At 45.9% G+C, this 23684-nt stretch overlaps 1 protein-coding gene across 1 annotated transcript in view; it reads right to left on the reverse strand.

Moving 5' to 3' along the window:
- The window catches only part of BCR (BCR activator of RhoGEF and GTPase), a 142742-nt gene that overhangs the window by 23674 nt on the left and 95384 nt on the right, over positions 1-23684 (reverse strand). Inside the window, exons 9-15 of the mRNA XM_081283966.1 lie at positions 11685-11806; positions 10332-10500; positions 8305-8424; positions 6892-6967; positions 5425-5529; positions 4676-4750; positions 501-598 (exon numbers count right to left, since the gene is read on the reverse strand). Of these exons, the coding sequence (XP_081140092.1) occupies positions 501-598; positions 4676-4750; positions 5425-5529; positions 6892-6967; positions 8305-8424; positions 10332-10500; positions 11685-11806 (765 nt within the window). The remainder of the gene's footprint in view (positions 1-500; positions 599-4675; positions 4751-5424; positions 5530-6891; positions 6968-8304; positions 8425-10331; positions 10501-11684; positions 11807-23684) is intronic.

Below are 23684 nucleotides of genomic sequence, written 5' to 3' on the forward strand. Positions count from 1 at the left end.
CTGACACCCTGAGACCAGCAAACAGGACCCTTCAGACTGAGGAGACCCAGGGAGTAGGCCTGCAGCCCCCCATCCCAGCTCCCACAAGCAGAGTCCCAGGCTTCTCGAAACTGAGAGGGTCATAGAGAGTTTATTCCAGCTTCTGAGGGAGTTCATTCCAGCTTCTAAGGAAAAACATGGAAATCTACCATAAATACTAAGCGATAACAAAGGCAGGACAAAAAGCCCTTTTAAGTACTCTTTCTAAACATTTCACTGGCAAAATTGCTTGTTTGTGGTGGGGGTGGGTGAGTAAAATTCTCAGGAACATGGAGATAAAATCTCTTGGACTTAAATCTCTTTGATATGTCACCACCCCTCCTCTCTAGGAGATTCCTGGAATGCTGGTGGCACAGCCTTTGGAGGAAGCCTTAGGGAGCCCCTGGAGGCTTAAACTCTTCTGGAAAACATCCTGGCCCTGCCAGGCCCGGGCTCTCATGGATGCAGGACTCCTTACTTACCTCATTCCAGTTTGGCTCAGTTGTGTCCCTGTAGACACGCGTCTTTGCTTTATTCACAAAATACCCAAAGGAATCTACCTCCAAGGTACAGTACAGATCTGTGGGAAGGTGACAGGAACATGACCATACTTTTCTACATCACACACATTTTCCATAAGAGCAGGTATTATTTTCAAAATCAAGAAAAAAAAAAAGGTCTTTACTTTTTCTCTTTTTTAACATTTTCTTTTTAGTTATAGATGAACATAATATCTTTGTTTTACTTTATATTTTTTTTATGTGGTGCAGAGGATCGAACCCAGTGCCTCATGCATTCAAGGCAAGCGCTCAAAAACTGAGCTATAACCTCAGCCCTTTACTTTCTTTTTTTAAAATAAAACGCCAAACCAGTGGCCAGTGTGAGCACCAGCACCTCAAGAAATGTCCTTGCCCTAACCATGAAGCTGGGAAATGGGAACGCTCAGAATACTCACTGACTTGATCACTTAGCAATCCCCAGCAAAAGTCCCAGAGGTGATAAGGGCCCTTTGCTTGGAGGAATAGATAGAGATGAACATGGTACTGAAACCTGGGGGGGGGGATGCGGGGGCGGGAGAGCACTGCAGAGAGACCACAGCCTAGGTAAGCTACCTGATGGGGGATGACAGGTACGGGTCAGAGGGTGGGAGGAGCTTTTATGACCTGAGCAGATCCCATCAAAGCATGAGGGCACAGGGAACTCCAGGTCAGTGTAGAAAACAGGAAGCAGCTCAGTGCTGAGAAAGTTGTGGGGTACAAGAGACGAGGGAGGGGAGGTCTGTGGGTGAGTGAAGCTGGACTGCATACAGAGTACGGTGGCTGTAAGTGTAAGACTGGAAAACGCCACACCACACGACATAGATTACCAAAGAGGTTTCCACTTTATTACAAAAAGCTGTGTGTTTATATAGGTCTAAGGAGAGGTCGCAGGGCTGAGGTAGATAACAGGTCGCCCGTTTATTGGCAAGCTCTTCCATATGTCAGTTCCGGAGTCCAAGAAGTTAATTCTAATTGGGGCTAAGGCTTCCCACCAGCAGGGTTTGAACATTGGCGCCAGCGGGAACGTTTCGCGCCAGTGAAAGAAACAAAGAGGAGAAAGAGGGTCGTTAGATGCCATGCTGGGGTTTTTCTCTGGGGTGCTGCTGCCATTATATGTTTTCCCAATAGTAAGTGGTAAGTGACAGAGTTTGGATTTTAGAAAAAACACTGAATAGGAGTTGTAGAGGCTTTTTTTTTTTTTTTTTAAGAGAGAGAGAGAGAGAGAATTTTAATATTTATTTTTTTAGTTTTCGACAGACACAACATCTTTGTTGGTATGTGGTGCTGAAAATCGAACCCGGGCCGCACGCATGCCAGGCGAGCGCGCTACTGCTTGAGCCATATCCCCAGCCTGTAGAGGCTTACTTATCAGTCTAGAAAGGAGGATGCTGCTGAGGACCTGGATGAAGGTAGCTAGAGATGATGCAGAAGTTCCACTGATGGAGAATATCCAACTGACAGTGTAAGGTAACAGGATACTAGTTTCTAGGTTGACCAGAAGGGTGGACAGTGGTGCCACTCATGAGGCCAGGACATTAAAAAAAGAGAGTAACAAATTTGGGGGCTATGAATGATAGGTTCTGTTTGGAGATGTGGAATGTAAAGTGGGGGACACTAAGGAGATAAATGAAAAAGTAAGAGGGGAGGCCAAGAGGGATAATTTGGGATTGAGAGGCAGTTCTGTTGACATACACATTGTTGAAGGACAGGTGCAGGGAGGGAGGAAGGTCTGGTGGAACCTTAGGAAATAACATATCCGGGGCAGTTAGAGAGAAAAGGGTCCAGGGAAACAGTTATGAGTGAGTCACAGCTTTATGAAGGTATAATTGATATTCCATATAATTCATGTGATACATCCTCATCTACTGGTTTGAGGATTCCCGGTAAATTTAAAGACTTGTACAAATAACACTACAACTGTTTCAGGACATGGCCTTCCCCAGAAGCCCCCATGGATCCATCTGCAGTCAAGTCTCACTCCCATCCCCAGCCCTCCACAAAATCTGATAGTCTGTCTGTATATTCTGGCTTTTCTACAATTGCATATACATAGAATGATACAATATGTACTCTTTTGCTTCTGGCTTTCTTCATTTAGTTTAATTTTTTTTAGGTTCATCCATGTTGTTGCCTCTATCAGTAGCTAGCTCATTCTCCCCCCTTCTTGGTCCCCAGTCCTACGGATTGAACCCATGGCCTTGTATATGTTAAGAAAGCATTCAACCACTGAGCAATATTCTCAAATCTTCTTAAAATTTCAAGAGAAGGTCTCACAAAGTTGTCTAGGCTGGCTGGATGCCTATAATCCCAGCAACTCAGGAGGCTGAGACAGGAGCATCATAAGTTCAAGGCCAATCTGGACAATTAGTGAGATCCTCTTTCAAAATAAAAATTCAAAAGGGCTGGGGTTATGGCTCAGTGGTAGAGTGCTTGCCTACCATGTGTGAGGCTCTGGGTTCGATCCTTAGCACCACATTAAAAAAAATAAAATAAAATAAGATGTTGTGTCCACCGAAAAAAACTAAAACATAAATATTAAAAAAATTCTCTCTCTAAATAAATAAATAAATAAAGGTTTAAAAAAATAAACAAATCTTTAAAAAAAGTAGTGCGGGGGGTGCCTGGGGAGATAGCTCAATGGTAGTATGCCCCTGGGTTCAATCTCTGGTATATTAAAAAAAAAAAAATTCTTTTTTTAAATTAAAGAAACCAGGCTGGGGTTGTAGCTCAGCGGTAGAGCGCTCACCTAGCATGTGGAGGCCCTGGGTTTGATCCTCAGCACCACATAATAATAAATAAATAAAGGTATTATGTCCAACTACAACTAAAAAGAATAAATATTAAAAAAAAAATTAAATAAACAAAACCAAGGTTGTCCAAGCTGGCCTTGAACTTGCAATCACCCTGCCTTAGCCTCCCAAGTACCTGGGATTACAGACCTAGCTTCAATCCTTTTTATTGCATGTATGGATGTAATGGATGTGCCACACTGTACCTGTGTAAGTCTTTCTGTGGATGTATGTTTTTACTTCCCTAAAGTGAATACTTAAAAGTGGGATTGGTGGGATGTATGATAGGGTGGTTTAACTTTTTAAGGAACTATGAAATAGGGACAGTTTGTAGCTCAGCAGTACAGCACATGTTTAACATGCATGAGGCCCTGGGTTTGATCCCCAGCATCAAAAACTACAAAAATCCTGTGATGTTTTCCAGGGTGACTGATCCATGTCATACCTCTATCCACAGTGTATTAGGTTCCTATTCTCACATTTTCACAACATTTGTTATTGCTCACCTTGTGTTTATCATTTTGGGAATGTGAAAGGGTATTTTGATGTGGTTTTGATTTGCATTTCCCTAACATGACAAGCATCTTTTCATGTCCTTATTAGCTATTCATATGTCTTTGGTGAAGTGTCCATCCAAATCTTCTGCCCATTTTTTATGATTGGGTTGTCTCCCTGTATTGAGTTGTAAGAGTTCTTTATGTATTCTGGACATAAGTCCCTTGTCATATATATTGCAACTATTTTCTTCTGTTCTGTGATTTTCGGTGTGTGTGGGGTGTCTCTTGTTTTGCAGCAACTGTGGGAAAAGTCAGAATGGTGTGTACCCTTTTCCCTCCTCATATGGACACCAAGAGCAGGGTGAAGATGCTATGCTGAGGTCCATACAACTGCAATGCAGTCAGCCTTCACCACTTTAACAGCTTGAGCAGCTGGGAGAGAAAGGGGTATTATCCATCCATTTTGACAAAAGAGCCAAATATACTCTGCTTATTGGGTTGAGGATCCACTGCCTATAGTCCCCCAGCTTGGAATTTAGGTTCTCCAGTAACCTTTATCAAACTCTGGCCCTTGCAATTGTAAGACTCGCCCACAGAGCGCTGCTTACCAGCTTGCAGGATCTGAGACGGTAAGGAAAAGGGCAGAGTCCACTCCTAGAAAATAATTCCACACCTGGAAGACCTCAACCAGCACCAGCACCTCCCAGTCATCAGAAACCAAAGGTGATCATTTGAACAACTTCCCTCATTCCCTATGCCCTGCCTGATTCATCCTTCCTGGGAAGATACCTACTCAACCCTCACCATCTTCCTCCCCAAACCAGTCACTTACTTGAACTCTGCTTAAACCCAGTAGCTGAGTGGACAATGACATTCAGGAACCCGTAGAGCCCAGGAGATTCATCATCTGTGCAAGAGACCAAAGAGGTAAACATATGCCTCCTAGGAGAGGGAAGCAAGATGACATAGGCTGGTTGTACTTCAACTCAGCACTAGGCAAGGTGGTGTCACAGACCAAAAATGTACCCATGTCGTTTTCCTCGTTTGGGACTTTAGGATCTAGGTGGGTCCACAATGCAGGTGAACCAGTAGTCAAGACAAAGTGAATTAAATTTCCAAAGACAGGAGAGGGCGTTAGTCAGGTGGTGTGGAATACAGATGGAATGAGTGAGTGCATACACATGTGTACATGTGTGTGTATAAGCACATGCCTACGCGTCTGACAGCCCGCACACACGTACGCGACAGTGAAGGCAAAACCTGGCATGATCAAAAGTATTGGCAAATGAGTGCCTGGATGAGAGGAGATCTGGGAGGACAGCAGAGTGGGGACAGATCCACCACAGTGGGTTGGAGAAACATTAGTCTCAGGCCTGTGACAAAGGACACCACTGTCTTCTCAATTGCCCAGCAGTGGGTCCCTTGGGAGAAACCACTTTTAACCAGTCCCACCCATACCTGGGAGAGAACAACAGGCTTTAATAAGCACATCCTTCTGAAGGAAAAGCCACTGGTCAGGGGGACAGTGCCAACAAGAAGGAACATTGGCTCTTGGCTCTTTTCCCAGGAGGCTGGTCTCACCTTCTTTGTTGATGGTCAGTGGAATGTGGTGGACGGTTTGAAGTTTAACACATGAGTTGGTCAGCATCTGCAGCTCCACAGATGTCAAAGAGAAGCTTTTGAAACCTGAGAGGGTGGAGCACATGCAGGGCTCATTCAGTCCACACGGTTCCTCTGTACCCATCCCACTTGACTCTCACCACACATTGGAGAGGGTACAATAGGGCCAACCCTGGGGCTTGGTGGCTCCCAGATGAATTTCAGATATGGCAGCAGAGCAAGGTAAGGCTAGGCTCACAGAGAGCCCAGGCCTAGGCTCACAGGTAGGGACAATCTTTGATGCTTACAAACACATACATCCACACATATCTGCACACCAATTTAGTACAGCTACAAGGCAGGTCTGAGAATGAGAGAGAAACCTGGGAGGTCTCTCCAGAAATAAGTATTTTGCTGTCCCTTACTCTGCTAACACAGGCCCCTTTATCTTCCCTCAGGTGAGGAAAAAGGCTTATTTCTGGGGATAACACTGAGCAGAGAATAGATGTTGTGGTGCTGGAAATGATTTGAGTCCCCAAGTTAGGATTGGAATCCCTGGGACATGAGCCCTAACAGAAACTCATTATACCTTCAGGACACAGTGGCATCACAGGAAAGAAATGGCTCCATAGAAACAAATGATGAGCATGAGGGGATGGGACAGGTCAGGTTCAGGTAGAGCCCCCAGCTCAGAGTCTATGTGCAGTAGCAGAGCCAAAAATACTGCTTCAACAGGAGATAGTCCACTGCTGTAGAAGGACCAGACCACCTGGGATAGCTTGGCTAAATTCCCCCTACCAGTGGGCCAAGTGGGAAGCTGGAGAGCTGCAGCCCATGGACTTGGGGTGAGATCTGCCCTCCAACTCCTGAACACTGCTAGACAGGATCAGGGGTGCAGTTTTAAGTTCTGGAGAAGGAAAAAACTGCTAGTAGAACAGTGTGACTAGAGAAGGAAGGGGCTGTTTCAAAGAGGAGTATTTTGTTCTGAGTCAACCAGGTGGACAGGGGCCAGTACAGTGGTTGCCCAGGTGGATTAAGTCAAAGGCCCATTTGACATTAGCACCTGCTGGGGGGCAGACAAGGGTAGGGGTACAGGGGAGACCAAGGGGATAGTGTGGGTAAAAGAAAGGCCATGGTTGGGAGAGCAGGCAAGGGCCATTGTGAGTGTGCAGGTCCAGGGAGCGGGTAATTTTGGAAGGACTGGGGAGAGAATTGCCAGAGAGGTGCAGAGTTGGGGGAATGGTACACCTGGGAGTGGGTTATGGGGTACGACAGGTGGGAAGGTACAAGAGGGCTGGGGAGCTCTTCTTCAACTTATTTTCTAATATAGGGTTCCCTGCAACATTTCCCTTGGATAAAGTCCCTCAAAAATTTTTTATTAATTTTTTTAAATAAAGGTTTTAAAACTACAGGAGATGCCTAAGACCCATTAGTGCGTAGGCCACTCACACTTCTTCTGCTGTTCCCGGATGTTCTCCCTCCACTCAGCTCGTTCATAGTCAGAGGAAATCAGGAATGTATAACTCTAGGTTAGGCAAAAAGAAGAAGGTACCTGTTATCTTCATCCTAGCTAAGCCAGCACCTGGCAAGTCAGAGTACAGAGCCTGAGGCTTGCACCTCCCCACCACCAGACAGTTGAGCCCAGATGTGCTCAGGTGTGCTATTATGATCTGGTATGCTCACACACAAGCTTACTATTTTCAGCATGTTCCACCTATCCCACTAGCTGTACTTCAGGCCAAACATCTGTGTAAGTTTGCCTCTGGCACAAGCCCCAACTGAAACACCTGGGTCAGGAGATGACACTGGCAGAGTGGGTATAACTTAGGAACATGAAGAAGTTACCAGAGAGGATCTGCAGAGGTCAGGGCTGATGTCAACTCAATTTTCTGTATCCAACCCACAAGTACAAACAGTGACCCAGAGATTAGGCTCATCAGTTGCCTCTCCGAGTCAGGCACTAGAGAACCATTCTGCACACTGACAGGTACATGTGACACCATAGAGAGGAGCCATATTCGTCACTTAGGATTCACATCCAATCAGGGCAGTTGTAAGAAGAACAGCTGGGCACCTTTCCAGCCCAGTATCAAGGACCACCCTAAGCCCTCCATTGCCAGAGTGCAACTTTCCCTTAGTAATTCAGTACTGCACCTATATAATGAGATAACACAGCACAGGCTGCTGCCTGGGTATTGGAATAGCACACCCCAATGGCTCAGGTGGGTGATGAGAGACAGGAACTTAGAGGTATCTCTCCCACCTAGCGGAATGGGCTCCCTTCTTTTCCTGCCATTTTTTAAAAATTTGTACATTGATCTTATATTCTGTCTTTATATGCATTCCTTGGGATTTTCTATATATAAAATCATATAGTTTTACTTTTTTCTTTTCAAACTGAATGTCTCGTTTCTTTCTTCTTCTACTTTTTTTTTTTTTTTTTTTTTTTAGAGCTTTATGGTCATACATAGTAATTGGGTTCTGCTATTTCCTTTAAATGGACCTTGAGGTCCCCAGACAGCATTTCTGTACTAAGGGTCAAGTCTGCATGAGCCTGCAAGACCTGACCTTATTCCCTCCCCGGAGACCTTGCCACCCACAGCTATGGGAGCTGAGTCAACGACCATTTCCCCTAGGGCTATGGACATGTGTGCTTTCATGTGTCACACTGGACATGTCTCTCAGTGCAGGTATGCTGTCAAGAGAAAAAGGATTGCAGTTGCAAAGGTCACACATGAGCTGGGGACAATATATGCCACGAAGCCAGATGGATGGATCTCAGCTGCAGCTGAGATCAATATCCCATTCAAGACCTAAAGCATATACAGGGCAAGACTGAGGGAGCTGGGAAGCAGCACTCACCTTGCCATTGCGGCTGTGTACTCTGAAGGCCATGCTGGGAGACATGAGCAGCAGCAGCGACTCCTGCTCTGACAGCTTCTTCTTCAGCCTCTCCATAGCTTTGCTGCCTTTGTTTGCCCTCTGCAGGGAGAAGACAGCCTCGCCTTTCCATTCTTTCCACTCAGTCCATCCCACCCACCCCATGCTGGGCTCCCAGCGGGCAGGGATCCCACCAGTTTACTCAGCACAGCCCAGGGCCTCAGTCAGCTATTGCTGGTGGCCTTTTGAGGACAGAAACAGCCCTTTCTTGGAGTCAAAGCCTGGCACAAGCTATGGAATGTGCTCAATAAACCTTTCTTGAAGGAATTAGTCTGTCCTCTTAAAGGCTAAAGGGGAGAGACATTTACAGATGTCCTGGCCTTCCGTTTTCTTAAATCCAGTGTCCAGGATGCTGCTGTGACTTAAAGGGCCTCTCATGCCCTCCCTGACCTGAGCTATTTCAGTATCAGACCCTTGGAAGTACTTGTGGGGGTCCCAGCAAGTCCAGATGAACATCACTAGGATCTGGACAGGAAAATCCTCCCTATCCTGAGCCACATGGATCCTTCCTGAAGCTGCTACATCCTGAGGAAACCAAGATGCCCCTTACTAGTTAAGAGACCCAACCCCAATCTCCAGAGAAATGGCACAATGTAGATAATCTTGAAGTGGCAGTCAAGAGGGCTTGACAGTTTCTGAGAATGTAGCACTGGCTCCACCTCTGCTTGGGCACACTCTACCATGGAGGCCACAGTTCCACCTACACAAACAATGTAATGCTCATTCCACGTACGAGGCTTCCGTTGTCATGCAGCTCCCTGCATGTTCCTAAATGTGCAAGGTTTACAGTGCACTGGCTTGGGCAGGGGTGTGAAAGTTATGGAAGACCTCCTCCTACAGCATCCACCTCAGCCAGGTGTCTCTGGACCGAGGACCAACTTTCTCGAGACCCACTTTGTCTAAGGCTACTGCAAAGCACCTCTCCTATCCTGGACTAAACTCAGACTTGGGGGCCACATCCTAACTATCTCTACCATCTTCTGTCTAGAAAGGAACAGTGGCCTGCAGGGCTGCACTTCTCACCCTGGACTAAGCCCTCATCAGGGCAGTTGTAAGAAGGACATCTGGGCACCCCTCTAGCCCCATAGCTGAGACTGCCCCAAGCCCCATATGGCCAAAGCGCAACTTTCCCTCAGTGATTCAGTACTTTTCCTGTGTATTGGGGTGATACCTCTTTTCCTGCCACTTCCTTTAAATGGAACATTTAGGCTTTGCCTGTGAACCTAAAGCAACACACGCTTTATTCTCTTACATAAACTGCTGGTTACCAAATGAGCACTCTCTCTCTGCCCTGCCTTGTCATTCCTGCCTTGTGCAACCTGGAGGTGGAGGACTGTTCTACCTCATTGCACCCTTCCTGCCCAGGATCCATTAGTTATTATCTCTGAACAACTTCTCTATTGTAATATGTATTGAGTTTGTACCTTCCCTCAGAAGAATTAGGGGCTACCCCAGGCCAGGTTTTCCTTGGGACACTGGGGGAAAACCCAAGGTCAGGCTCTCAGAGTCAGGCAGGTGTAAACTAGGCACAGGTCAGACCAGACCCACAAGGGCATCTAGTATAAGTAAGTTATGCACGTGAGAGTATCCTGGTCATAGGTCAGAAAACTGGGCACAGGGCCATCTGCTAGGTAAAAGAAGTATCTCGTGAAAGACACACTGAATGCCCACAGCTAGCATCCCTTCATTTCTGTTCAGAGTTGGGATGTTAGCTGTTCTGGTATAAGAACCCAAATTTAGCTGGAAGCTCAAAATATAACTGGTGCCTGGCTGTGACCAGATGCCCAGCACTCCAGAAGCTGAGAGCTCACAGGAGTCGCAGCAGGTTCTGGAGGCTAGCGTGGGGTCGGATGCTCAGAGGAGAGAGAACCCACTGGCTGATGTATGAGGGGCTGCTTCCCTCTCAGGTCACACAGAGCCCGGCCCTCATTTCCCCCAGTCAGATATACCTTCTCTCTCTGGATGTCACTCTTGATCTGGGAGATCTTAATCTTCAATGCATCCAGCTCTTCATCTGGCACCAGCGGGATGTTGGGTGCCGCTTCTGATTCGTCCACCATCTGGAAGCTGAGATCCGTGAGCGGAATGTACCATTTGCAGTCATACTGCTGGGTTTTGCTGGGGGAAAAGGAGAATGTTAACATGCTTATTGCCTTCTTTTGCTGATGTCACTATCTGAGAATCTGAGAACTCTGGGTCTATAGCGCTGCATAGTTATCTGATCCAAAACCCAGTGCTTATCTTATAAGACAGGTTGGAAGGAGGCTGTTGGCAGACACTGGCAGTCCCAACCTTAGTCACTCCTGGGAACATATATTTCACACTTGACCCCGGGCCCCAAAGTATCTGAAGAGCCCTGATCCCCCTTATCTAGTGCTCACCCTGACATCTCATGGAAGCACAGCAACATCACCCAATGGAAGCATAGGACTGAAGTCCAGAGCTGCAGAGTTCAAGGAGCTGTGGATCTACCTGGTACAATCCCTTCATTTCACAGATGAGGAAACAGAGACTCTCTTCTGAGTTGACTAATTAAATCCACTCAGCACAATAACAGCAGGATGGCAGACAAAAGTCTGTTCTTTTCTGGCGTTGCCCTCTTTGCTTTCTTCCAACCTGGAATATCCTGGGCAAATCTGACCCCTGGTGGTGGTGAGGAGGGGTAGACTACAGGCCTATGTTGGGAATAACTTGGTAGCCATCACCAGCCAAGCACAATGGCACACGTCTCTAATTCCAGCTACTCAGAAGGATAAGGCAGGAGGATCACAAGTTTAAGGCCAACCCCAGCAACTTAGTGAGATGGTCTCAAAATAAAAAATTAAAAAGGATTGGGGATATAGCTCAGTGGTAGGGCATCCCTGGGTTCAATCCCTAGTACTGTTAAAAAAAAAAATTAGAAAGAAAAAGAAAACTATCACCAGGGAGATAACATTCAATAATTACCCTGCCAAGGTCATGGGAGAGCTGACTGTACCCCCAACATCTGCAGCCTACACCAGCTTCTGCAGCTTCTTGACCTCTCTGTCACGCTCTCTTTTCAGATGATTTATGACAAAACTTCCTCTAGTCATGCATGAAGCCATGATCAGAAAGTTGAGTCACTGACTCTGCCCCCAGGAGGTCTCCAGACTGCTAATGACAACTTTGACCTTGAACTGGTATCATATTCAGGTGGAAACAGAATGCAAAGACAGGGCCTGGCCACATCATTACTCCTGTCCCCCAGAGAGACCCTCTCCTCCTGGAGTGTTGGGGTGGGGTCACTGGCTAGGTGGGATAGGGGCCCCATTGTCACTCACCCTCCACTCTGCTTCTTGAGCTTGGTGCAGAGGAGCAGGTCGGTGAACAGGAAGACGTGGCGCAGCTTGCGGGCGCCCTCTACCAACTCCACCATGAAGCTGTCCTTCAGCAGCTGCCGGTGCTGCGGGCATGGTGGGGAGGGCTCAAGTTAGGGTCAGATGGGTAGGGTTGGTGGGGTGTGCTGAGCCCTCCTGGCCAAGCAGGAGCAGGTCAACTTTCTGGACACATTCTCACCCTGGGGAGATTTCACTCCCTCCAAATCCAATACTCAGACCCACTTTTCAGAATGCTCTGTCCCACATCATCAGCCTGCTAACAGACAGGGGTTATGCATACTCCTTTTTGTTCAAGAAACATTTTTTATTTCATTTTTTTTAGTTGTATACGGACACAATACCTTTATTGTATTTATTTATTTTCATGTGGTGCTGAGGATCTCACCCAGAACCTCACACATGTGGGCAAGTGTTCTACCACTGAGCCACAACCCCAGTCCTCAAGAAGCATTTCTAAGTCCCTCCTAGGAGCTCGGCCTGAAGAAGAGGATGAATGAATGGGTGACACTGATGGCCATGGGCTTGGAGGCCAGGGAGAGGCACAATCAAGTAAATGGCCTGCTGTGAGAACAAGTGATGGGGCAGTCAGTACCTCTCTAGAGTGGCACCTGGAGATCCAGCACTGGCAAGAAGCCAGCCTCGTGAAGCAGGGGATATACCCATCAAGGAACTGTCATAGGCACAGGGCATGCAGTAGGAACAGGTTGAAACTTTGGGTATAGATGGGGCAGCAGCTCACTGGGAAGATGATGGGGCTCAGGAACTCTTTGAGAAGGGGCAGTGCTAGAAGTCATGATAAGGGCCAGGCCTGGTCCTGAGGGCAGCAGGAAGCTGGGGGGACTCCATAGTTTAGTTCTCCTGACTAAACAGGGTATGCAGGGCTCCAAGTAGGGGCTGCACCTCTTTTACTTACTATACTTATTTATTTAGGCACTAGGGTTTGAACCCGTGGCATTCTACATCCCCAGCCCTTTCTGTTTTTTTGAGACAGAGTCTTGCTTAATTTCTGAGGCTGGCCTCTGACTTGTGATATTCCTGCCTCAGCCTCCCCAGTAGCTGGGATTATAGTCATGTGCTACTGAGCCTGGCTCAGAAGCCACACCTCTGACACCAGCCTGGACAGAGAGCTGAGTCAGCATGGACCATAGGCAGGTGGCACAGGGTGGGTAGAACTAAAACAAACCGGAGAATGGGAGATGTGAACTCCCAATAGGCCCGGAGTTTCTCTGTACCTAAGTACTTCATCTGAAAGTCAAGGGATAGTCTTGTTCACATAGCTCAAGGGGTTGCTACATAGGCACATGGAGGTAAGTCACTAATTCATCCAACAAACAGTGCTGGGCATCTCAGATGGGTTGGGTGCTGTGCCAAAGACCTGGAGACAGAAGGAAAGACACTGTGCACTTTCCCCATACACATGTGTGCTGTGCAAGCACGCTGTCTGAGTGATCTGATTACATCCCACAATACACTGTGGGTAGGTCCTTATGCTCATTTCACAGACAAGAAAACTCAGCTTTAGAAAGGTCCACCCTCTTGTCCTAGGCAGCCCAGTGAGCAAGCCACAATACTCAGTCATCCCTGCCCACAAACCCTGAGAAGCACCTTGCTTCAGGGAAGGGTTCTAGAGTGGTGATGACTCCACACTGTGATGGTCCCGAATGGTCTGAAGGTCAAATATGTACAACACAGTGTGTGAGAACTCAGTCTCTCCCCAGCAAGAGACACAGTCATCCCTAACTGGAGAAGCAGGGAGACTCCACACCCTTACCCTGGTGAAGCCAGGCTGGACCAGGGGCTCCAATGCTGCCTATAGCCTCTACCTTCCTGGACTCCCCTCATCCTCTGTAGGAGCCAAAGGCAGCAGAATCCCCAGAAGTAGATGCAACTTGTGCCAGGCCCCCTAATACTCTAGGCATGGAAGTTACACATTGCAGCTCAGCTCAGCTCACGACAGCCAGCTGGCCGTTGACATAGGGTAACCAATGTTTTTATGCAGGAGCTGCTGGTTCCCATAAGTAGAAGGGCAGGAAGGCTGCCAGCCTGCCAAGACCATGATTCATCACCACTCACCCACAATCCACATGCTGAGGGCAGACGGTCTGCTGGGCGATATCACCCATGAAAAGCAAGAAACTGTGTGCACCTGGGAGGAATGTACATGCACCATTGAAGATCAAATGCAGGAGATCAAATTGCTCTCCCCTTCCCTCTCCCTCTCCTGGGAACATTGATTGTTGGGTCTGGGGGGAGGAGGTCAGCAGAGGGTCCTGGGACAGGACCTTAGGGAATGGCTACACAGATGCAGCAAAAACACAGAAGAGGGTCCTTCAGCTCAGGACAGAACCAAGGGACCTTCTATGTGTGGTGGCAACATGGGGTTAACAGTCCTTTCTCTGTACAAAGGGGTTGAGCTTCTTTTGGCTACCAGCAGAGGGCACCCTAAGTTCAGCTCAGTTATAGGTCAGAAGTCCCCAGTACCAACTCATTCCAAACATGTAGAAGCTCTAAGGGGTAGATTCAACTTGGTCCTGAGTTGTAATTTTAATACCATAACAGTCGCCCAATGCCTCCCGACCCCACCTTCAGCAACCTTATCTTTCCAAGAGAAGTCCCAAAGCTGCGGGAATCTCAATATTTCCCAACCAGCCCCACTGATCCTGGTGCCAGCAATTACACTGCACCTTGTCTACAAGGGCTGTTCCAGGAATGTGAGTTGGTACATGTTGTAAACAGGCCTTTGGGTGCTGGACAGCTGGTGACCACAGTTCTTTTATAGGAGCTTCCCCTGAATATCAGAGATGTTCTCCTTAAGCTAGATCTGGCTTCTGAAACCCACTCCACCCAGGGACTAACAACTTCAAAAGAAAGGTCCAGCCTCCTAGCCCTAACAAAATATATGGGCCCCAACCACAACTCTGGCCAATCCAGGAAGAAAGTCTGGACCCTGGCTGAAGGCTGGTATCAAGGGAATGAATGAGAGAAATGGCAGGTGAGGAGGGCAGAAGAGGAGGGAGAAAGAGCCAGTCCTATAGGATGAAAACCTCTCAGACCTCTCTGCCCTGACCCTCAATCTAGGACCCATAACCCCTGGGCCTCCTCCCTGGCTCAAAAAGCTGGCCAGGCCTAGGCCTAGGGTCCACCCCGCACAGCGCCCAGATGGAAGTTCCACACTAGGGTAGGGAGAAGGTGAAGCAGTTCCATGGGAAAACAGCAGCAGACCTGCAGAGGTATATACCTCTGTACCTAAGTACAGGAAAGGGGAAAGACAGGCCCAAGACAGATAATCCAGGGAGGAGAGAAAGAGAAAGGGCAGGGAAGGAAGACCCAACGGTGATTCAGCAAGAGGGTCTGCAAGGTCCTGCCCCTTTGACTAGGTATCAAAAGTTCTCAGAATATCACCTATGCCATCTCCTCCATTCCCTCCCAGGACTGAGGCCCCTGTGGGGGACACTGGTCATCAAGCTATCAGTGGGTCAGCCCACACAGCATCAGCATAGAGTGGGGAGGTCCATGCAGATTTGGTCTCTCCCTGGAGATGTCCCTCTCAGAAGTGCTTATCAGCTTGGCCTTGGGACTGGGAGAGCAGAAACTCAGCCTTAGAATAGCCTTGATTTCCAGCCCTCCCTCCCTGGACAGGTCCTATAGAGGATTCGAGCAAGGGAAGCTGGGTCACCCTCCATGGCATTCTAACGATGGTGTGAGGTCACACAGTTGGAAATGACTGTCCCTTTGACTTAGCATCTCTCTAAGAGCAAACACACCAGATAGAGGTGAAAGACAGAGTGGGTTGGGAGCTTGCTGGACCCAGGACAGGGACAGCACCATACTTTGGAGAATCTGAGGGGCAAATGAGAGGAGCTGGCTTGTTGGGACCATAGGTATGTGTGTGTGTGTTGGGGGGTGTTGTCTATCTGTGTGTGTGTGCCCGTGTGTCCCCATGAGTGTTCGTTACTGTTAGGGTCCTGGTTTCTCCATGTGTACATGTCCCAGTGTGTCTTTCCCATGTGATTCTGTATAGATGGGAGTGTCCCCCTGTGATGTAGGGTGGAGGCATTAGGTGGCAGTACTCCTTCTGGGTGCTCCCTACATAGTGGAAGTCACGAGCCGGAAAGGACACCAGTGCCTTGTCAAATAACCAACAAAAATTACCTAGTCAGGATCACCTGCAAGTTAAGGGACCAGGATCATTTGCACCCTCACTGCCTACAGTGCCCTTTCTCCTTAAAGATGCCAGCTGCATGCTGTATTTCTCTGAGTCTCATTCCTTGAAAGTAAGACGGGCAGGAAAAAGACCTGTCTGGTGGCATTTTTTTAAGGATTAAATGAAACAGTGTGCCTAAAGAATCTCAGAGGAACTACTGGGTAACATTTGCTGAGGCATTTGTGGCTATAAGCACCATGTTCAGAGCTACCCTGCTCCTCATAAAGACCCCATGAGGCAGGCATAGTCACCTCCATTTCAGCAGACAAGGAGCCTGAGGTCCAGTCAGTTTATATTAGGTGGCTGTGACCTTCCGAGGGGTGGACAGCTGAAGGCTGCCATGCACCGTGAAAAGGTGGGTTGTCTCCTGCCTAAGGTTTGTTTCCCCTAGTGCAGCTACCTCCTCCAGCTGTTACTAGGACATTACTGCACCAGGCCCCCAACTCTGAGTCCAGGCTACAGCCCACCCAAGGCCTCCATGTGAAGTCCAATTTGGGAGAAGCATACTATTATGAACTAAATATCTCTGTCCTCCCAAAACTCATATGTTAGAGCCCAAATTCCAAATGTGATGGTATGTAGCAGTGCAATCTTTGGGGGAAGCAACTGGGTTTAGATGAGGTAATACAGGTAGGACCCTTGTGATGGGATTAGTGTCCTTGTAAGAGGGAGAGTGGGAGAGAGAGAGGGAACGAAAGAGCCTGCAATGAGGAAAGGGCCTGTGAGAACAGTAAGACAGTTGTCTATAAACAAAGAAGAAAGCCCTCACCAGATCCTGACCATGCTGCCACCCTGACCTCAGATTTCTAGCTTTCAGCACTGGTGAAGAAAATGTCTTTAATTTAGGTGGTGTGTTGGTGTCCATCTGCAGTCCTAGCTATCAGGAGGCTGAGGTGGGAAGATTGCTTGAGCACAAGTCTGGGGCCAGTCTGGATTGTTTAAACCTCCCAGGCAATGGTACTCTGTCATAGTAACCACAGCCTATGGCTCCACAGGAGCAATGGAAAATTTCTTCAGATCCAGGAATTTGTTTGATCATAAACAAATCAACAAGGCCTTCACAGATGGGTCTGAGAAAAGTTGACAAGGACAGCCCAGGTGAAGGGTGAGAGGAGAAGAAGCAGAGAAGGAAAAGGAATGAGGTGAGGACCAACATGTCATATATTAAGGGTGGGTCCTGGCACTGCTCCAAGTATAGGCCGAATTTGGCACATTCTGCCCCTGGAAGAGGCTGTGGACCCAGCTCCCACTCTCTTGAATCCAGAGCAAGTCCTGTACCTCCGAAGAGCTGGCTGAGTGCCAGGGGACTGGCTGACACTGCCTTTCAGTAGCCTTAGTGAACTCCAGGGACTCAGCAGGTAGGCTGGGAACAAAGTTCCACAGCTAGGCCATAGCATGAGACTTAGGGGTCCTGCCCATCTCTTTCTCTTATATGTCCTCTGGCTTTCTTTATTTCCTGGACCCCAGAAAGCATCATGGCCAATTCTGGTCCAGCTATCCTATGCCCTAAGTGACACATTATAAGATGACTCATCAATGGAGATGCCCCAGAAGGGACAGGACCCTGCTGGGTGTAGGGGGTGTGGGGTCTGAGAAGAATGATGTCAATTTATAGCAATAGCAGGAATGGTGGCAGCTAATATTTGCTGAGCACTTTCTAGGTGCCAGGCCCTGTATGGAGACAACATTATCCAAAACATTTCATCTTATTCTATAAAACCTTTTCATTGGCAGATTCCAGTTCTACCACTGCACAGGAAAAAAAAAAAGGTGGGTAAAAAAAGGTGAGTAATGTACCCAAGATCCTGGTAAGAATTAGAACCTGGGTCCAGATAAGCCAAGAATCTAAGCTCTGTTTGCAAATATTTATAAAGGGCAAAGAAAAGGTCTAAACCTGGACATGGCATGAGCCTTGACTTTGTAGCTTTAAGATTAGACTCTGGGTTCAATCCCCAGAGTCTCAATGCTCTACCACTGAGGGACATCTCTAGCTTTACGACTCCTGCACTGATAGCGAATACTTACAGACTATGCTCACCACTATCCTGAAGGTTTGGCTGAACTAGGGGTGCCACTCTTCCCTTGTCTTTGCCCACTGTCCTCTCAGTAGCACTCCTTGCAAACTTTGCCAACAAGGTTTGGCTTTTCCAACTCCTTTTTTTTTTGGTGGTGGTGCTGGTGATAAAACCCAGAGCCTAATGCATGCTAGGCAAGAATTCTATCACTGAGCTACAACCCCAGCCATCATCCCTTTTTAATCATCAACCTAAAAGCCTCCATTCTCCCCTAGTGCTTCTGCCTCAGCCTGCACCAGCAGTATTCCCCAGGCCCTCCTACAGAACTTGTTCAGACTAGCTGCCTGAATAATTCTTCCATAAGGGGCCTCTGGGATTCCAGGCAGAGAACCAGGATTGGAGGCCCGATCATCCCACACACTTCCAAGCCTGAACAGCACACAGTGCGAAGCTCATATCAGACAGACAAGCAACCGCGTGGGGGAAATTACCCAGCAGTAATACTCTTTTTAGATCTGGTTATCTAACTGTGAAGTTAATTCAGCTAAACAAATGAGTACCTACCCACCAATCCACAGGTCCCAGACCTGGAAGGAAAATGTGCCTGCAGGACTCTTTTATCCAGAGGCTGAGGAGGGCATCCTGCTGGGGAGTTTCTGCTGTTCAAAGCTCTCAGGGGTGCACAGTCAGGGCTAGCTATAGTGCAGAGTCAGAAAGCCACCTGTAATGTTGTCACTTCCAAAAAGGGCACAGCTCTAGAGCCGGGAGACATGGATGGAAAGGATGATGAGATGATAGGAACCATAACTGGTGTCAGGCTGGGCTGTTGGCCCTGTGCAGGCTGACACCTGGGTCCCTCTATCATGCCCTAACCCACCTAGGATGAGCAGGTGGTGATAGGTTACCTTTCAGGAGGCCCAGCAGTGACTGTGAGAATGCTTCCAAATGCCCAGGCTGATGGAGGCATCTTTCTTCTCTCTACCAAACTGCCAGGGAAGCTAGAAATGGAATCACCACCCTACTTTGATATGCTCCCAGCAGAAGCAGGAGATGGGGCATCAGACAGTACCTAAGACTTGGGTAGGACATCAAGCTTCCAAGGGGGCACATTCTTCTCGTGATTCTACCTGCCTCCAGGTAGGGCAGGGAAAAGTGGAGGGGTAAGCAAGCCATCAGTTCATAAAGGAGGAAAAGGGGCCAAAGTGTAACATACTTGGGGTACACACAGGTCTCACTACCTGGCTTGCCTCCTTAAGTGGCTGTGTGACCACAGGCAAGTCATTCAATCTCTCTAAGCCACAGTTCTTCATCTATAAAAGGCAGAAGGCCTCTGACCTGATAGTGTTATCATGAGAACTCACAGGTATAGCTCTTTTCTTCTTTTGGGAACTAGCTATTCAATGTTCTATATCAAACTAAGAAACTGGTACAAAGGAAAAAGTAGGTATTTCCAAAGCTCAGTCCTGCTGCAAATTCTAGATAGCCTGCAGCCCCTCCACCTCAGTGGGCTGAGAGGAGGGGTCCTGTGAATTCTTTCTTGGCTGTAATATAGATGGTGCCCATGTGGCAAAGTCATTACCTCTCATTTCCATGCGGTTCCTCACAGGTCAAGAAACACTTTTAGGAGAGGCCCATCATACTGTGGCCCAGAGATCCAAAGGAGAGGCCTGCCAGCACGCAGCTCAGAGATCTGGAGGAGAGACCTGTCCTGGGCCCAGAGATATGTGGTGAGGGTTCTTTATTCACCAAATCGTGGCTCCACAGCCCAACAACAGAGTATATATAGGCTTGAGGCTGCCACCGCCACAAAAGTGGGATATCACCACTTGTATCAAGGGACAACAATAAGGACCTGGTAAGATATCATCAAGGTCCCTGTGGGCCTGGCTGCACCTAGTATCTCTACTGGGGGTGCTAACATTTATCCCGTTGCTGAGGTAACAGGGAATCTTGCATACGGTTGCCTATCTCTTGTTTCTCCTACTAACAGCCAACTTCTTATGATTACCCTCTCACTAGTCATATAATCTAAAACCTCCATATTCTAACATTCTACCTCATAAACATCTCAGCCAACCCTCCAAGTCCCCCTTCTACCATTAGAAACTGTAAACCATTACACAAACCTACTGACTGTATTGAAGAAGATAACCGAACTCATCATTTCTGGTTATAGTGACAAAACTGTAAATGTAAAAATAGAAGCTAACCAATATATGGCTGCACATTGGGTATACTGAGTGCTGTAATATTGATCTCTCCCTTAAAAGTGAGGTATTGGTAACCTATAGGGACACTATAAGACAATAGGGCAGAAGCTGCCATACATTGGATCTACACTGTAAGAGAGGAAGACTCATAGACATCATGAAGAAACAGGCAGGAAAGTGCTCAAACAAACCCAGATACCACAACAATAGAATCCACAGGTAGCAAAGTAGGTGAAATGTCAGAGAAGGAGTTCAGAATATACATAACTAAAATGATTTGGGATTTAAAGAATGACCTAAGTGACCGATACAGGCAAAAATTGATCACTCCAATAAAGAGATAAGAGAGCAAACACAAGTTGCAAGAGATTACTTCAAAAAAGAGATAGAAATATTGAAAAAAAAAGCCAAAATAGAAATCCTCAAAATGAAAGAAACAATAAGCCAAAATAAAAAACTCAATAGATAACATCACCAACAGACTAGATCACTTGGAAGTTAGGACCTCAGATAATGAAGACAAAATATAAATCTTGAAAATAAAGTTGACCTCACAGTGAAGATAGAAAGAAACCATGAACAGAAATGCACAGTCTCTTCAATGAAATAATAGCAGAAAATTTCCCAAGCATGAAGAATGAAAACTGGAAAATCAAATACAACAGGCTTATAAGACACCAAATGTACAAAATTATGACAGATCTACATCAAGACACATTATAATGAAAATGCCTAGCATACAGAATAAGGATAGAATTTTAGAGGCCACAAGAAAGAAAAATCAGATTACCTATAAGGGAAGACCAATTTGGATCTCAGCAGATTTTTCAACCCAGACTCTCAAAGCTAGGAGATCCTGGAACAACATATACCAAGCTCTAAATGATAATGGATGCCAACCAAGAATCTTATATCCAGCAAAATTAAGGTTCAAATTTGACGATGAAATAAAAACCTTCCATGATAAACAAAAGCTAAAAGAGTTTACAGCAATAAAGCCTGCTCTACAGAACATTCTTGGCAAAATACTCCATGAGGAGGAAATAAAAAACAACAATAAAAATCTGCAAAGGGAAAAACTACAATAAAGGAAAAGCCAACCAAAGGAGAAACCAATTCAAGCTAAACACCAAAAATAAATAAAAATGACCTGCAATACACTTCATGTCTCTTTCAAGTCTTTCTGATAAATTTTTACACATAATTTTTTTTAAAGAGAGAGTGAGAGAGAGTAAGAGAGAGAGAGAGAGAGAGAGAATTTTTAAATGTTTTATTTCTCAGTTTTCGGCGGACACAACATCTTTGTTTGTACGTGGTGCTAAGGATCGAACCCGGGACACACGCATGCCAGGCGAGCATGCTACCGCTTGAGCCACATCCCCAGCCCTTTACACATAAAAATTTTAACTACAATATTATTTAATTTTTCAGGTTTTTGTTTATTTCCTATTTTTTTTTCATTTTTCATTCTCTTCACAAAGTTATACAAATATGTTCTTTGACATTTTAAGCATTTTATATATTGTATTTTAATATATAACTAATCTGGTATGTGTCTATACATTGCCTGTGATATGAGATGAGGCATATTTTACTCTCTTATAATTTAAAATCCATTATTCAAGATTCAAGGATGAAAAAGATCAATCAGAGTAAAAATTGTTTAATAAGGTATTTATAAAGGTAAGGGCAAGGTTGAGGGTAACTTAACAAATTTTGTGAAGTACCTTTCCTTCTGTAAACTTGGAGAGGTAGGAGATGAAATATGAGAGAGCCATTATGAAAAACTTGTAAAAGAAAGTGACCTAACTGAAGTTATTCCCACCAAAAGCATGTAGAAACCAACTCACGGTCTAATAGAGGAGGAATAAAAGGAGGAATAATAAGGAGGAATAAAACACCTTGCTCTACTCTTGTATATTCTAAGTTCATCCCTTTGGTGCCCCTTTCTGATGGAAATCAACAAGAAACCACATAACAAGGTGACTTATCATGCAGCCTACAGTATATGTCTCACCAAAAGGTGAAAGATGGAGAAAGGAGCCAATATGGCAGCCATTAGTTACATGAGGCCACTCAGTATTTGAATGTGTTTAGTCTGAATTGAGGTGTGCTATGTGTTAAATAGACATTAGATTCCAAAGAATTATTAGGACAAAGAAAATGAACATAAATATCTTACTAACAATTATTTTCTTTGCAAATTATGTTGGTAATCCATCAGGTTAAATGAAAATATATTAAAATTAATTTCTCTATTTGCTATTTATTTATTTGTTTGTTTGTTTGTTTATTTATTTTAGGTGTAGATGGACACAATACAATACCTTTATTTTTATGTGATGCTGAGAATCGAACCCGGGTCCCACCTGTGCTAGGTGAGCGCTTTACCACTGAGCCACAATTCCAGCCCCATCTCCATTTGTTTTACAAAAAAAGAAGTAAAGGAGAACAAGGTAACATATTCTGTATCTTAATGGTAGTACTATATACCATATATATGTTGTCATTTTTTATATTTGTCTTAACAAAATTCTTATAACTATAAAACTAAATGGGGTAAACTGTACCATATATAAATTATATCTCAACAAACATGACTTTAAAAAAAGAAATCTAGTTCATGAAGTGTTTTAACAGTATTGGGCATGTACTCACCACCTGATAAATAATGGCTATTATTATGATTCATTAAAACAACCAGCATCAAGCTGTTTCATAGTGGGGTAGGGAGGAGGAGCATGGGAGGAACAGACAAACTCTAGATAGGGCAAAGGGGTAGGAGGGGAAGGGAGAGGGGGCATAGGGTTAGAAATGATGGTAGAATGTGATGGATAGGATTATCCAAAGTACATGTATAAAGACACCAATGGTATACTTTGTATACAACCAGAGATATGAAAAATTGTGCTCTATATATGTAACATGATTTGTAATGCATTCCGTTGTCATATACAACAAATCAGGAAAAAACAAAAAAAAACCCAACAACAACAAAAAAAACAAAAAACAACAACAACAACAACAAAAAAAAACGATTTTAGCCTGACACAACTCAGTGGAGGGACCACAGGCCCTGAGTAACTGTCCTCAGAAAGAATGAATGTTTGGGGAAGAAAAAAGGTGTTCCCAAATCAATTCTATGGGTTGGACGATTGCTCAACTGGCATCATTTCTGCTGCATCAAGGAGTGCATACCCGTTGGGCAGCCTGGTAGTACACTGAGGACGATGCTCAGATTCTGAGAGCAAGACTGATTAACAATGTCTTGTCCTGGCATGGCTGGGGATCAGGGATACATGAGTGGCCATCTGTCTCACATTCCAGCTTAGCACCATCAAGTCCCCTCCCTCAACAGGCACTGATAGACAGTTCTGAATGAAAGGGTGTAAGTTAGAATCACAACCTTTCAGAGCTTGCTAATCCCTTTCTCCCTCTGGCAGGTCATCCAAGTGACCCTTCCTCAATAAGCAAATGTCCTTACAGGGCTAGGTGCTGGAAAAGACACAGATTA

Source organism: Spermophilus citellus (genome assembly GCF_964194105.1).
Source record: "Spermophilus citellus genome assembly, chromosome: 3".
Classification (NCBI taxonomy): Eukaryota; Metazoa; Chordata; class Mammalia; order Rodentia; family Sciuridae; genus Spermophilus; species Spermophilus citellus.